The following is a 17,726-nucleotide window of genomic DNA, read 5'->3' on the forward strand; positions in this document are numbered from 1 at the left end:
GTATGATTCTGGTATCAGGGTTTTATATCTTCTCTAACATGTTACTTACCATGTATGATTCTGGTATCAGGGTTTTATATCTTCTCTAACATGTTACTAACCATGTATGATTCTGGTATCAGGGTTTTATATCTTCTCTAACATGTTACTAACCGTATGATTCTGGTATCAGGGTTTTATATCTTCTCTAACATGTTACTAACCGTATGATTCTGGTATCAGGGTTTTATATCTTCTCTAACATGTTACTTACCATGTATGATTCTGGTATCAGGGTTTATATCTTCTCTAACATGTTACTAACCGTATGATTCTGGTATCAGGGTTTTATATCTAATCTAACATGTTACTTACCAGGTATGATTCTGGTATCAGGGTTTTATATCTTCTCTAACATGTTACTTACCATGTATGATTCTGGTATCAGGGTTTCATATCTTCTCTAACATGTTACTAACCAGGTATGATTCTGGTATCAGGGTTTTATATCTTCTCTAACATGTTACTTACCATGTATGATTCTAGTATCAGGGTTTCATATCTTCTCTAACATGTTACTAACCATGTATGATTCTGGTATCAGGGTTTCATATCTTCTCTAACATGTTACTTACCATGTATGATTCTGGTATCAGGGTTTCATATCTTCTCTAACATGTTACTAACCATGTATGATTCTGGTGTCAGGGTTTCATATCTTCTCTAACATGTTACTTACCATGTATGATTCTGGTGTCAGGGTTTTATATCTTCTCTAACATGCTACTAACCGTATGATTCTGGTGTCATGGTTATTCAAAATAATCTGACGGACCCTTCCAGCATATTTATGCATTGATTATAAATAGCCTGTACATCATACCGATGTGTGATTTAATGGTTTTGATAATATAAGACTAAGAGAAGATACCGATATTCTTGCAGTTGGAATGACAGCCGAATCTGAATTCTTCTTCATCAACTATAAATATCGTCTTCCCTATGTATAAATGATTGTCTACAATTGCTTTTGTGACAGCATTTGATACGGTACTAGCAGCTTATCGCCCTTTTACAAATCTGGCATTGTTCAGGAAAATGCTACTACATACTTCGGAACAAAATCGGAATATAAACGTAATTTTGTTTTTATTTCATCATTCTACACGGTTTAAGGAATCTCACACGGACCTCCTTGTTACTAAAGAATTCATATTTTTGATGAAGGAGGACGTGCGTTGATACACGTGTCAATCTAAATTAAAATAATATTTTTTTTCAATAATTCAGTAGCATAACGTGTACTATGTTATTATTGGTAGGAGAATGCCTACATAACGTTTGTGTAAATTTCTTTGCCAATGTCATAACAACATCGAAATTAAACATTCAGTTCTATAAGGGGTTTAATTCTTTCATTATATTGCCATCGTCTCGATAGATATTTCGTAAAAAGAGACGTTTTACTATTTATTAATACAGATTGGGATTACCAACTTCATTTCGTTTTCATCACTAAACTGTATTTTGCATCGTTTGGTGTAGGAGAATGTTTAAATCCTTAACATGAATAGGTCTTGTTTCCCGTGAGTTAATGGGCAAGTCACGAAAGGCCCATTGTTTTTCATGTATGTACAAGTACATTGCACATCCAACGTTGACCAGGAATACTTTAAACATGCGTGCGTCAGTAAGATGTTTTACGAGCGGCCGTTCAGGCGTGTCTGATCTGGTACATCTACATCGTGTTGCTATGTCATCCTGATGATCTGACGGGTAACTTCAGATTAGTCAGGGAACAAGTATCTTCTTTCTACTGCATTTTTTTGATAATCTAATGAACGATTCACCGCTCCTTGTGATTCAGAAATAAGAACACTTCGGAGCGGAACAATATGCACTCGTCCAATGTCATGAAATATTCAGGCCTTTTTGTATAAAAAAGAATACAAATACGGAAATGGTAAAAATAAGTCCAAATGTCACGAAGGAAAAGTTTAAAGACATTGGATGAAAACTGTAAAAGATTGAAAATCTCTGAACAAGATTTAAATACTGAAAAGGAACGAAGGACTATAACTTTTGAAATATTGTTGAATAAAAATCTTGTTCATTACAACGCAATCTTATGTTGTGATTTTCCAGCCCACCATATTTCAAAGAAATTGGTTAGAAACTGAAGAACCGCATAACTGAACAAAATTGAAATGTTAAAAATAATAATAAAAAAAACCGAAGGGCAATGACTCTTCCAATTACTGTAAAATAAAAATGCCATAAAGGAACTCACAACTTCACGTTCTAGTTATGAAGCCTACAAAGTTTCAGAGAAATTGGTGGAAATCTGAGGAAGGAGATCTGCGTATAATATCAAAATGCTGAAAAAACAAAGGGCAGTAACTCTTTCAAAAATTGGTTGAATAATATTTTTTGAAGGAAAACACAATTTCATGTCACGGTGATGAGGTCTTTAAAATTTGAAGATCTTCAAACATAATTACCACTAAAAACAATGGGCAGTAATCCTTCCAAACACCACGGAATCAAACTGCCATTCAATCAAAACAACAAGGGGCAGTAACTCTTCCAAATATTGTTGGGCAAACTGCTGTTCAAGAAAACACATCTTCATGTAATATCAATAAAGCCTTTAAGATTGAAAGAAATTGGTTGAAAACTGAGAGAGGAGATCGTCAGACAAGATTAGCATTATGGAATTAATAATGGGCTGTAATTCTTCCAAATATAGTCAACTTACAGTACCATTCAAGAAAACTTAACTTCAAGTCATGGTGATTATGCCTTCCAAGTTTACAAATGACCGGTTGAAAACTGTGGAAGGAGATCTTTGGACAAATAAAAGATTACCACGGATAGACAAACAATGTTTTACCACAATATGTCCTGTCAAAATTTCTGACGGGTGTAAATCACAAGAACTATGATAAATTGACCCATCTGATTATACCAGATGAAACAGCTAAATACTTTCATTTTCACCGTAAATGTTTTTCATCAACAGTTATAATAAACATTCTGATATTGGTGATGGTCCTTTCCTGTCTTCTCACCAATATATGTGTATGTATAGTGTGTTAGAAACCTGTGATAAGATACTTGATGCCACTAGATGAACCGATGATTACAAATGCAATATTTATGAAAGGATTTACCTTTCAATACAGAAAGGATAATGTAACTATGGTAAATACTAGCTTCAATGCACTGCTCAGCTAGTGAAAACTTAGCTTGATCGGTATAGTGTCAGACTAGTAAGCTAGAGGTCCCAGGTGCGAATCTTTGCGGAGGCATTGAAATAAATAATGATCTAGGTAACACTGGCACCCATGTAGGGACTTAGGAATAATACTTAGCAATGCTCTGCTGTAACCACTGCAAACAAGAGGACGATACATTTCCTGTTGTTGTGTGTTAAATACTAGCCACAATATACTACTCGGCTAGAGAAAACTTCTCTTTAGCACAATTGGTTGAGCGTCGGACTAGTAAGTGTTGGGTCCTGGGTTTGAATCCTCACTCAAGCACAGAAATAAATAATGACCTCTTTTACAATAACAAAACAAAATCAGGGTATACTCCCTAGACATATTTTATTGAAATGAGAAAATAATACATTTACTCATCAACAACAGACTATACTACAGTGTGAAGTGGTAAACTGACATTTGTACACTTACAGTAACATGTCTACCTCACTATGTGATCTTGTTCTCTCATTCTGATAGATGTAACAGCATGACCGACCAAAAGATGTACCAGCAATGTTTTAATAGGAAACTGAAGTATAGTTATAATGATCTCGAATTGTCTGATACACTGTAACATTTTATATACCGTAATATTTTACAGTGTAACATTTAATACACAGTTACATTTTACAAAGTGTAAAACTTTATACAGTGTAACATTTAACACAGTGTAACATTCTATACAGTGTAATGTTTAACACAGTGTAACATTTAACACAGTGTAACATTTTATACAGTGTAACATTTAACACAGTGTAACATTTTATACAGTGTAATGTTTAACACAGTGTAACATTTAACACAGTGTAATGTTTAACTCAGTGTAACATTTAACACAGTGTAACATTTAAAACAGTGTAACATTTTATACAGTGTAACATTTAACTGTGTAATGTTTAACACAGTGTAACATTTTATACAGTGTAACATTTAACACAGTGTAACATTTTATACAGCGTAATGTTTAACACAGTGTAACATTTAACACAGTGTAACATTTAACACAGTGTAATGTTTAACAGTGTAACATTTTACAAAGTGTAAAACTTTATACAGTGTAACGTTTAACACAGTGTAACATTTAACACAGCGTAACATTTGAAACAGTGTAACATATTAGGTATGTTAATAATAAAATGATGTACATATGTACTATGCTAGTCAAAAAGGTTCTACATGAAAACTGAACACTAACATTACATAATAGTGTATCCTTTGCATCAAACACCCTTAGGCTGGGTTTACACATATTTTGATAATGCAGCTTGTTTGTTTATCATCATTCTCATTGTGTACTTAGTATAAATCATTTATACAATCTGTACATTATGTTGATAATGCACTTTTACCAATATTAGGTATATCTTTATATGTATTATATTATTTAAAGTATAGCTGTATCAATACTCAACAACCTGTTTATAATTACACAAACTGTCTGTTTTGTTTTATTTTGCTTTTATCTAATCTGATTTAGTAATAATTCTTGTAACATTAAAACATTTGGCTCCAACCAAGTTATCTATGTAATTAAACAGGATAACATGTACAATACAGTACATTGCCGTGGGGCAAGCCACATAACAAACATGTTTCCGATAAAAAAGAAATGTTTGTTGGCTCAAGTTCAGAAAAAAGGTAAGACCAGTAAGTAAATAACATTTCAGTCTAAACCATTTTACTAACTGCCTCATTCACATTAAAGTGAAAAATATTCAAATTCCTCTCAATATGGTAATATGGTATGCTATGTGTAGCCTCTAGTCATATCCTTATCAAACATACAAAGTGATGAAATATATGCTAAGTTGTGTTAGTGATCATTTATAACCTCCCTATCTTGACTTCCACACAATACATAAAACATCCTCAACTTGCTATTTTTTCTTCACTTGTTTGTAAACAAATTTTTTGCTGTTGTGTTTCTGTGGTTTTTGGTAACCAAAGCCTCCTCCTCCTCCTCCTCCTCGTTTCTGGACCTTCCTACCTTTGCTGCCATATACTTCTAGAAATAAGTTAAGGAAATGTTATCGAAAGCTTCTTTTCTATAATTTACAAAAAGTTCAAACCTTATTTAACTTTTGAAGTATCCTGTCTGGTTAAAACACCCCTCAGTCAATGTTCCATGTCTGGTAAAACATTTCATCAGTTAAAGTTCCATGTTTGGTATAAGACTACATCAGTTTTTATTGTCCAGGTCAGGTTTAACACTTCATCAGTTAATGTCCCATGTCTGGTAAAACACTTCATCAGTTAATGTCCCATGTCTGGTATAACACTTCATCAGTTAATGTCCCATGTCTGGTATAACACTTCATCAGTTAATGTCCCATGTTTGGTAAAACACTTCATCAGTTAATGTCCAGGTCAGGTAAAACATTTCATCTGTTAATGTCCCATGTTTGGTAAAACACTTCATCAGTTAATGTCTCATGTATGTTAAAACATTTCATCAGTTAATGTCTCATGTTTGGTACAACACTTCATTAGTTAATGTTTCCTGTCTGGTAAAACACTTCATCAGTTAATGTCCCATGTCTGATATAACATTTCATCAGTTAATGTCCCATGTCTGGTATAACGCTTCATCAGTTAATGTCCCATGTTTGGTAAAACACTTCATCAGTTCGTTAATGTCCAGGTCAGGTAAAACATTTCATCTGTTAATGTCCCATGTTTGGTAAAACACTTCCTCAGTTAATGTCTCATGTATGTTAAAACATTTCATCAGTTAATGTCTCATGTTTGGTACAACACTTCATAAGTTAATGTTTCCTGTCTGGTAAAACACTTCATCAGTTAATGTCTCATGTTTGGTTCAACACTTCATTAGTAAATGTTTCCTGTCTGGTAAAACACTTCATCAGTTAATGTCCCATGTCTGGTATAACACTTCATCAGTTAATGTCTCATGTTTGGTATAACACTTCATCAGTTCATGTCCCATGTCTGGTATAACACTTCATCAGTTAATGTCCCATGTCTGGTATAACACTTCATCAGTTAATGTCCCATGTCTGGTATAATGTTTCATGAAACAGCAATACTCACTTTTCACTCATCTCACTTTTGTGGACAAACATGTATCAATTATTTTTCATCTATCAAAATATGTTATGATAGAGCTACGTCTGAAAAGAAGAGATTATTAAAATATATGAAGAGCTTCATAAAACTTTCACTGATATACGTCTCCTGGAAAATGTAAGAGGATTATATCGACTGCCAACATTTTAATTTTTGAAAATAAATGCATATGAAATTAAAAAAAAATTTAGTTCTTGACTGGAAATCAGATTTATAAAGGTTTTCATAAAAGGATACCCAAGTCCACAAAAGGTGGCACCTTGAAGCCGAAGGACAGTGCCGTCTTCAACAGGTCAAGACTGTTGACATCATAGATGTTCTTCAAACTGTGTGAAGCAAAAGCCCTCACATAGGCTTTGTATGCCTCCTTTGCTGACTTATTCAGGAAATAGTTCTTTTCTATCAGTTTCTCCAGCTGAAAAAAGATAATAATGATAAATCATCACTAATTAACAAACCTAACCATGATGGTGCTGTTTATCTGTACAAAGCTCCACTGAATAAACCTCACAACCTTAATCTTGATTATCTGAACAAGGTTCCACTAACCTCACTCCCTTATTTTGTTTATCTGTACAAGGTTCCACTAACCTCACTCCCTTATTTTGTTTATCTGTACAAGGTTCCACTAACCTCACTCCCTTATTTTGTTTATCTGTACAAGGATCCACTAACCTCACTCTCTTAACCTTGTTTATCTCTACAAGGTTCCACTAACCTCATTCTCTTAATCTTGTTTATCTGTACAAGGCTCCACTAAATAAACCTCACAACCTTAATCTTGTTTATCCATACAAGGTTCCACTGACCTCACTCTCTTATTTTGTTTATCCATACAAGGTTCCACTGACCTCACTCTCTTATTTTGTTTATCTGTACAAGGTTCCACTAACCTCACTCTCTTATTTTGTTTATCTGTACAAGGTTCCACTGACCTCACTCTCTTATTTTGTTTATCTGTACAAGGTTCCACTGACCTCACTCTCTTATTTTGTTTATCCATACAGGGTTCCACTGACCTCACTCTCTTATTTTGTTTATCTGTACAAGGTTCCACTGACCTCACTCTCTTATTTTGTTTATCTGTACAAGGTTCCACTAACCTCATTCTCTTAATCTTGTTTATCCATACAATGTTTCACTAACCTCACTCTCTTAATCTTGTTTATCCATACAATGTTTCACTAACCTCACTCTCTTAATCTTGTTTATCCATACAAGGTTGGGGTGGTTGGGTGGCGCAGCGGTAATGCACTCGCCTTTCACCTAGCCGACCAGGGTTCGATTCCCGAAACGGACGTGAAAAGGTTAGGGGTCACCTGCCCGACCCGGGTACTCCGGTTTCCTCCCACTATAAGACCCCTCGCACACTTACATCTGGGCCAACAAGAGTGATTAGTAGAAGTTGGTATAACTTCTTTCGCAATTGTTGTAAAATAAATAAAGTTTATACTATATTATCTGTACAAAGCTCCACTAAATAAACCTCATTCTCTTAACCTTGTTTATCTGTACAAGGTTCCACTAACCTCACTCTCTTAACCTTGTTTATCCATACAAGGCTCCACTAACCTCACTCCCTTATCTTGTTTATCTGAACAAGGCTCCACTAACCTCACTCTCTCCATCTTGTTTATCTGTACAAGGCTCCACTAACCTCACTCCCTTATCTTGTTTATCTGAACAAGGCTCCACTAACCTCACTCTCTCCATCTTGTTTATCTGTACAAGGCTCCACTAACCTCACTCCCTTAATCTTGTTTATTTGAACAAGACTCCACTAACCTCACTCTCTTAACCTTGTTTATCTGTACAAGGTTCCACTAACCTCACTCTCTTAATCCTGTTTATTCATGCAAGGTTCAACTATCCTCACTCCCTTAATCTTGTTTATTTGAACAAGACTTCACTAACCTCACTCTCTTAACCTTGTTTATCTGTACAAGGTTCCACTAACCTCACTTTCTTAACCTTGTTTATCTGTACAAGACTTCACTAACCTCACTCTCTTAATCTTGTTTATCCATACAAGGTTCCACTGACATCACTCTCTTAATCTTGTTTATCTGTACAAGGTTCCACTAACCTCACTTTCTTAACCTTGTTTATCTGAACAAGGCTCCACTAACCTCACTCTCTCCATCTTGTTTATCTATACAAGGCTCCACTAACCTTACTCCTTTATCTTGTTTATCTGTACAAGGTTCCACTAACCTCACTCTCTTAACCTTGTTTATCTGTACAAGACTTCACTAACCTCACTCTCTTAATCTTGTTTATCCATACAAGGTTCCACTGACCTCACTCTCTTAATCTTGTTTATCTGTACAAGGTTCCACTAACCTCACTTTCTTAACCTTGTTTATCTGTATAAGGCTCCACTAACCTCACTCCCTTATCTTGTTTACCTGAACAAGGCTCCACTAACCTCACTCTCTCCATCTTGTTTATCTATACAAGGCTCCACTAACCTCACTCTCTCCATCTTGTTTATCTGTACAAGGCTCCACTAAACTCACTCCTTTATCTTGTTTATCTGTACAAGGCTCCACTAACCTCACTCTCTTAACCTTGTTTATCTGTACAAGGCTCCACTAACCTCACTCTCTCCATCTTGTTTATCTGTACAAGGCTCCATTAACCTCACTCTCTCCATCTTGTTTATCTGTACACAGCTCTACTATCATCACTCTCTCCATCTTGTTTATGTTTATAAGGCTCCACTAACCTCTATTTCTTAATCTTGTTTATATTTACAAGGTTCAACTAACCTCACTCTCTCCATCTTGTTTATGTTTACAAGGCTCCACTAACCTCTATTTTTTAATCTTGTTTATCTGTACAGGATTCCACTACCCTCACTTTTGTAATTTCATTTATCTATATGAAGCTCTCAAAAAATAGAAAAGCCAGTTAATTTAACATTAAACTTTCACTTTCCGAGCTGCCTTACTTGTGAATTAAAATCCACTATGTAATGTAGGTGTCTATTGGTATATCGTCCCTTTAGTAGGACTTCCATTGGCTGCCTTACTTGTGAATTAAGATACACAATGTAATGTAGGTGTGTATTGGTACATCGTCCCTTTAGTAGGACTTCCATTGGCTGCCTTACTTGTGAATTAAGATACACAATGTAATGTAGGTGTGTATTGGTACATCGTCCCTTTAGTAGGACTTCCATTGGCTGCCTTACTTGTGAATTAAGATACACAATGTAATGTAGGTGTGTATTGGTACACCGTCCCTTTAGTAGGACTTCCATTGGCTGCCTTACTTGTGAATTAAGATACACAATGTAATGTAGGTGTGTATTGGTACATCGTCCCTTTAGTAGGACTTCCATTGGCTGCCTTACTTGAGAATTAACATACACAATGTAATGTAGGTGTGTATTGGTACATTGTCCCTTTAGTAGGACTTCCATTGGCTGCCTTACTTGTGAATTAAGATACACAATGTAATGTAGGTGTGTATTGGTACATCGTCCCTTTAGTAGGACTTCCATTGGCTGCCTTACTTGTGAATTAAAATCCACTATGTAATGTAGGTGTCTATTGGTACATTGTCCCTTTAGCAGGACTTCCATTGGCTGCCTTACTTGAGAATTAAGATACACAATGTAATGTAAGTGTCTATTGGTACATCGTCCCTTTATGAGGATTTATGAGGTAACTCATTTCCAAACTTAAAAACTTCTGCTGCTTTTAATTCTATGAATAATCACCATGAAAATGCGAATTTTACGTTCTCAAATGCAAAATAAAACATTATGAATGAGAAATTTTGGCATATCACCATTGGTGCAAAGAATGAAGTTGGTGTCGCACAAAGTGATAAATTCCTATACAGTTAATACTGTGTGTTAATTTCCTGAGTTAGTAGGAGCAAGACTTATTATCTTTGTACTATGATATGATTGCTCTCTTTGTACTTACAGTACAACAGTATCATTAATTCTAGCATCAGACCAGTGCACCGCCGCGCCAAGTCTATAGCTCTGTTTGAAGCATGACATTACAGAACGGGACGTTTTATCACTAGTGATTCCGCAGACAAAAAAGTGCAGTAATTTGCTGAAGGGTAATAAATAGGTTTGGCCAAACTACAAGCATATGTAATTCCAAGTAATTGACTCGAGTCGTAACAGGTTTCCTAAAAACATCATCTATCATGAAGAAAGTAAGTGTTAGTGTAAAATGGATGAAGATAGAGCCGTGTCCAAGGAGTTAAACAGTAGATCTAGGGGTGGTGGGTCTGTGATATGGCCAATCTTAATGGACTGTTTTGTAGAAACTGGATAAATGTTGTGGAACTCATTAAGAAATTGTTCCTGATGGAGAGGAGCCACCCATCACAAGGCCAACCTTAATGGACTAATGTGTAGAAACAGTAAGATGTATTCGGTAAAAATAGACACACCATTTTGCTCCATGAAATAAGGCGTCATCCATGCTGCCTTCTTCTATATTTCTGACAGGGATTTATTTCATCTCTCAGACATGTGTATTTTTTGTTTTGTTGTTTGTCTCCCTCTGCTCAATGAGAAGATTTGTCTAGACAATTAATCACTTCTTTCATTCAGTTTTCTGTGGTTTTATAGGCCAAACATTTCATGTTGACAAAACTAATTATTACAACTGACATTTTCATAAAATAAACTAGAAAATGTCTGTAAGACATAAATTTCCCCATTCTCCCATGGCCAAGGCCTTGATAATGACCAAAGTATACCCATACTTGACCTTTGCATAAAATTTGACCAAATTCAATGAAAGAACGATTTCTACCTGGGGAGGTGGGGGACCTATGATTTGACATGGGGTCCCTGAAACACAACAATATCTGAAGTAATACTCATAACTGATCTTTGAATAAAATTTGACAAAAAATCATGAAGGATTGAAGTCACTAAGTGTTTAAATTGAATTGAGATGGGTAGCAACGGACATAGGCAACCCTATATACCCCCCATTTTATGGTGGGGGCATGAAATTCTGGGGTTAATAAATTAAAAGGCATTTTCAAACATCTTTAATCATAAATAATTTTTCCTGTTTGCTGTAAAACAAGGTAAGATTATTTTAGACAAGTTCCTCTTCCACAATGTCACATTTGTACTATTCAAGTGATGAAAAATTATGACATGTAAATACTACAAACACATTGAGAAAGAAATATCAAAATTAACAGTTTTGACAAAAAATGCAAATTATTTAAATATATTTCATATCTGTTTACTTAAGAGCAAACTCATTAATATACAATACTATGTTTTTATATGTAAATGATTACCTGTGGCTGTATATTTGAGATCTTGCTCCAGGAAAACTCAAACTCATTCAGCGGTACCTTGGCATGTTTGAGGTAGCGAAGAAAACCAAGTTCTTCTGGGCGCAGAATGAGAAGGGCGTGACCAATTCCTCCATCCCCCCGAGCTGTCCGTCCAACTCTGTGGATGTATTCCTGTACAACAAACGGTCAGTTTCAGTCAATACTATAACAAATTTTAAACACACAGTGTACAGCACCTTTTTATACTAAAGAATTAGATCAAGTGAGCTAAAATAAAGAATGAAAATTTCATCATACAGCTGTGAGGCGACTGAAAGTGAAAGTGAATGAAGGAGATATCAAAATCTATTAGCCCCATTACAATAAAACATAAGATTTAATCAATTTTGCAATTTCCATATATCTGTTCATTTCAGAAGAATGTCAAGTACATATACGTGTATATTCTGGTCGTATCATAATATATATACCCATTGACTTGTACACTATAAATTTTCACCATTTCACTCCCACTATTAAAGAGCTAAACATCAGTGAGATAACAACATCAGTGAGATAACTTTGCTATCTGACTACCTATATAATATGAAACAAAGCCATTGTGTGATTTATCATATCAGCAATTAGTGAAATGGTGGGAACTCTTTTGTACTTTTCTTTCTTCCTTTTTTTTTCTTGTTTCGCCTGTAATTTCTGTCATGCTATCCAATCCTCCGATTTGGTTTTCTATCAGTGCTGTTTGATTTGACTCAATAACCATCTGAAGTCTCACAAGACTAGCGTCCCCAACTTAAACTTACCAGCAGTGTAACACAAGACACATGTTCCCAGCCTCTACTTACCAACAGTGCACGACAAGATAGCAGTGCATCACAAGACACATGTCCCCTGTGTATACTAACCAGAGTACAATGCATTAATGATGTATTATTATTAATGTTACAAAACAATTGCCTAATTTCTCCGCTAATTCAAACATCTTAATGCGTAATAAATTCTGTACCATTGTGTCCATTAAACTCCAACTTCATTGAAGAAATGCAATGAAACTGCATTCGTTTACGAGCAATCAATTTATCAATGACTCCAAACATCAAACTCAAACAATTATTGCTTAATGTCCATTTACTACACACCAATAAATTGGAGAATCTGAAAACTCTTCTGTTGTGTGTATACTCCCAGACAACCTTAAAACAGTAGCTATTGGGTAATACTGCCTTCAGTTAGGAAAGTTTTCAGTATGAAATAAACAGAAAACTATATATGTTGTGCTAGATCTTCACCAGACTTCAATATGCAAACCTTTTGTTATCTATTTGCCAGTTTTCATAAAGTAAAATGATGGAATTTAGTATGAATAGAAGCAGACATTTTAGCATCTGACACCCCTTGTGATCAATGTGATACAGTAAAAACCACTCCAAAGTGATCAGTGATGAAGCTGATGACTTTGATCATACAAAACTCTCCTAAATATCAGACAGATACATTTTTTCCTCCTATGGACCTGTTATCAGTTGAGAGAATGTTGGGTTTGTCTTTGAGGCTATAAAGATTTGATTGTCTCTCTGGGAATGGAAAGAAACACACTGTATGATCACTGGAAGGTAGATTGCATCCACACAGAACACTTAACACCTGAAAATGTAGATATTTCTGATGTTTCTGTCATAAGTGACATTTTCACGCCATAAATTTCAAATCAAGTGAATGCCTCTAAACAACTGTAAAATTCAGTAAAATTCTTTGTTGTAGCATACATGAGAAAAATACTTGAGTGGAATTACCTAACAGCATGGCATGTGTTCCCGTCGGTGTAATAACATTACAGAACAACTTCAAAAACTGTGACCATTACTTTGCCCATTTCAAATTGAAATCTATTTAAGCACCAATAATAATGGTGCAGTGCACTTGAGATGGTGACTTTTCTGTCAATTTGATGCCCTGGATTCTGACATTGAATACATATTCTACTCTAGACTATAAAGTGAATGTTAAAATCTTTACATCACCTGGAAACTGCTCTTCAGCAGGAGAAACACTTCACAATAAAGCGAGTGAGCTCACGGAATGGAAAACGTCGAGTAATAGCTAAGTCCTGGGAATAATGCCAGGGTGACGAAGACTTTTCTTAAAATTACCGGACCACAAGGAAACACTTTCTCATTTCTATTTTCTTTGTTTTACCAAATCTTAAGATGAATTACCAGACCAATCAGAATTTCAAGAGACATGCCAGGTGATCACAGACACAGTTTGGCACACATTAATGCTTCAGTCTAATTTTCACCGTAATTAGATATGTCTACTATAACTAAATACTAAAATATCGTTGGGTACGGATTTGTAATCAGACTTGCTATGAACTAAAAAATGCATTTCATCTGCTCTAATGTGCTTAAAACATGATAATTTAATTAATAACCACATGTACATCACTGCCTACATTACCATCCGTAACTTAATTATCCGGAAACAGAATGGACGATTTACTGAAATGTCAGGTCTGACCTAAGCACAACACATCGGTACAGATTTTTAATGACTTTTTCCAATTAACCAAATTTGAATGTATTCCAAAAGTCATCCTTAAAGTACTCATTATTTGAAGCTTAACTCTTCAAAAGTTGCAACAAAGAAGACAAATACATGTATATAACACCTTTTCTTACAGTGAAAAAACGAGCATGTGATAATGATGGAATACATTCTTACAAAGCCCATATCTATTATTGGAACTCCGCCTAATATTCTTGAGAGACATCCAATACATAATAAGTAACTTAACACACATGAGAAGGTGGGGAGGGGAAGAGGGACTGGTGTAGTTGACCTTGGAGAGAGGGGGAGGGGAAGAGGGATGGGTGTAGTTGACCCTGCAGAAAGGGGGAGGTAAAGAGGGATGGGTGTAGTTGACCCTGGAGAGAGGGGGAGGTGAAGAGGGATGAGTGTAGTTGACCCTGAAGAGAGGGGGAGGTGAAGAGGGATGGGTGTAGTTTACCCTGGAGAGAGGGGGAGGGGAAGAGGGATGGGTGTAGTTGACCCTGGAGAGAGGGGGAAAGGAAGAGGGATGGGTGTAGTTGACCCTGGAGAGAGGGGGAGAGGAAGAGGGAAAGGTGTAATTGACCCTGGAGAGAGGGGGAGGGGAAGAGGGATGGGTGTAGTTGACCCTGGAGAGAGGGGGAGAGGAAGAGGGATGGGTGTAGTTGACCCTGGAGAGAGGGGGAGAGGAAGAGGGAAAGGTGTAATTGACCCTGGAGAGAGGGGGAGGGGAAGAGGGATGGGTGTAGTTGACCCTGGAGAGAGGGGGAGAGGAAGAGGGATGGGTGTAGTTGACCCTGCAGAAAGGGGGAGGTGAAGAGGGATGGGTGTAGTTGACCCTGGAGAGAGGGGGAGGTGAAGAGGGATGAGTGTAGTTGACCCTGAAGAGAGGGGGAGGTGAAGAGGGATGGGTGTAGTTGACCCTGGAGAGAGGGGGAGGTGAAGAGAGACTGGTGTAGTTGACCTTTGAGAGAGGGGGAGGTGAAGAGGGAATGGTGTAGTTGACCCTGGAGAGAGGGGAAGGTGAAGAGGGATGGGCGTAGTTGATCCTGGAGAGAGGGGGAGGTGAAGAGAGACTGGTGTAGTTGACCCTTGAGAGAGGGGGAGGGGAAGAGGGAATGGTGTAGTTGACCCTGGAGAGAGGGGACGGTGAAGAGGGATGGGTGTAGTTGACCCTGGAGAGAGGGGGAGGTGAAGAGGGATGGGTGTAGTTGACCCTGGAGAGAGGGGGAGAGGAAGAGGGATGGGTGTAGTTGACCCTGGAGAGAGGGGGAGGGGAAGAGGGAATGGTGTAGTTGACCCTGGAGAGAGGGGGAGAAAAAGAGGGAATGGTGTAGTTGACCCTGGATAGAGGGGGAGAGGAAGAGGGATGGGTGTAGTTGACCCTGGAGAGAGGGGGAGGGGAAGAGAGAATGATGTAGTTGACCCTGGAGAGAGGGGGAGAGGAAGAGGGAAAGGTGTAATTGACCCTGGAGAGATGGGGAGGGGAAGAGGGATGGGTGTAGTTGACCCTGGAGAGAGGGGGAGAGGAAGAGGGAATGGTGTAGTTGACCCTGGAGAGAGGGGGAGAGGAAGAGGGAAAGGTGTAGTTGACCCTGAAGAGAGGCGGAGGTGAAGAGGGACAGGTGTAGTTGACCCTGGAGAGAGGGGGAGAGGAAGAGGCAATGGTGTAGTTGACCCTGAAGAAAGGCGGAGGTGAAGAGGGACAGGTGTAGTTGACCCTGGAGAGAGGGGGAGAGGAAGAGGGAATGGTACAGAGTTGACCCTGGAGAGAGGGAGAGAGGAAGAGGGAATGGTGTAGTTGACCCTGGAGAGAGGGGGAGAGGAAGAGGCAATGGTGTAGTTGACCCTGAAGAGAGGCGGAGGTGAAGAGGGACAGGTGTAGTTGACCCTGGAGAGAGGGGGAGAGGAAGAGGGAATGGTACAGAGTTGACCCTGGAGAGAGGGGGAGAGGAAGAGGGATGGGTGTAGTTGACCCTGGAGAGAGGGGACGGTGAAGAGGGATGGGTGTAGTTGACCCTGGAGAGAGGGGGAGAGGAAGAGGGATGGGTGTAGTTGACCCTGGAGAGAGGGGGAGAGGAAGAGGCAATGGTGTAGTTGACCCTGAAGAGAGGCGGAGGTGAAGAGGGACAGGTGTAGTTGACCCTGGAGAGAGGGGGAGAGGAAGAGGGAATGGTACAGAGTTGACCCTGGAGAGAGGGGGAGAGGAAGAGGGATGGGTGTAGTTGACCCTGGAGAGAGGGGACGGTGAAGAGGGATGGGTGTAGTTGACCCTGGAGAGAGGGGGAGAGGAAGAGGGATGGGTGTAGTTGACCCTGGAGAGAGGGGGAGGGGAAGAGTGAATGGTGTAGTTGACCCTGGAGAGAGGGGGAGGTGAAGAGGGAATGGTGTAGTCGACCCTGGAGAGATGGGGAGGTGAAGAGAGAGTGGTGTAGTTGACCCTGATGAGAGGGGAGGGGAAGAGGGACTGGTGTAGTTGACCCTGCATTGAGGGAGAGGGGAAGAGGGACAGGTGTAGTTGACCCTGGAGAGAGAGGGAGGTGAAGAAGGACAGGTGTAGTTGACCCTGGAGAGAGGGAGGTGAAGAAGGACAGGTGTAGTTGACCCTGGAGAGAGGGAGGTGAAGAAGGACAGGTGTAGTTGACCCTGGAGAGAGGGGGAGAGGAAGAGGGAATGGTACAGAGTTGACCCTGGAGAGAGGGGGAGAGGAAGAGGGATGGGTGTAGTTGAACCTGGAGAGAGGGGACGGTGAAGAGGGATGGGTGTAGTTGACCCTGGAGAGAGGGGGAGAGGAAGAGGGATGGGTGTAGTTGACCCTGGAGAGAGGGGGAGGGGAAGAGTGAATGGTGTAGTTGACCCTGGAGAGAGGGGGAGGTGAAGAGGGAATGGTGTAGTCGACCCTGGAGAGATGGGGAGGTGAAGAGAGAGTGGTGTAGTTGACCCTGATGAGAGGGGAGGGGAAGAGGGACTGGTGTAGTTGACCCTGCATTGAGGGAGAGGGGAAGAGGGACAGGTGTAGTTGACCCTGGAGAGAGAGGGAGGTGAAGAAGGACAGGTGTAGTTGACCCTGGAGAGAGGGAGGTGAAGAAGGACAGGTGTAGTTGACCCTGGAGAGAGGGAGGTGAAGAAGGACAGGTGTAGTTGACCCTGGAGAGAGGGGGAGGTGAAGAGGGACAAGTGTACTTGACCCTATCTTAAAAATTATGACTTGATAGATTCAGGAACAGGTGAGCATTAATTGCTGAATCATTACGACAAACATTTCTTTATCCTGTACACAAAGACGGCGAAAATATCTGGGGATTTTCCCTTTTCAGATATTCATATAGTATAAAAAATGAACCCAGAGAATATTGTATTGAATAATTTGCCAGCGTTAGGAAATCAATGTATGGAAGAGGTAGCAATTGGACACAACAGATTACCACTTGTTACACTAAACTTTCTGTTAGACATGAATGTTATCACTTCTAGGCATAAACAGAATTGTTTGAATAACTTGCAATAGTTGTTAAATATGACCTTTGACCCTTTAGCCCTGACCGATGA

At 38.8% G+C, this 17,726-nt stretch overlaps 1 protein-coding gene across 2 annotated transcripts in view; it reads right to left on the minus strand.

Moving 5' to 3' along the window:
* Window positions 1-3,581: 3,581 nt before the first annotated feature.
* The window catches only part of LOC132547910 (uncharacterized), a 48,699-nt gene continuing 34,554 nt past the window's right edge, over window positions 3,582-17,726 (minus strand). For both annotated transcript variants that reach the window (XM_060211716.1, XM_060211715.1), the window contains exons 11-13: window positions 11,631-11,801; window positions 6,573-6,750; window positions 3,582-5,253 (exon numbers count right to left, since the gene is read on the minus strand). In XM_060211716.1, coding sequence (XP_060067699.1) covers window positions 5,126-5,253; window positions 6,573-6,750; window positions 11,631-11,801 — 477 coding nt within the window. In that variant the 3' untranslated portion in view covers window positions 3,582-5,125. The remainder of the gene's footprint in view (window positions 5,254-6,572; window positions 6,751-11,630; window positions 11,802-17,726) is intronic.

Source organism: Ylistrum balloti, unplaced genomic scaffold (genome assembly GCF_031769215.1).
Source record: "Ylistrum balloti isolate Yb309-2 unplaced genomic scaffold, AGI_CSIRO_Ybal_v1 Utg369988, whole genome shotgun sequence".
NCBI lineage: Eukaryota > Metazoa > Mollusca > Bivalvia > Pectinida > Pectinidae > Ylistrum > Ylistrum balloti.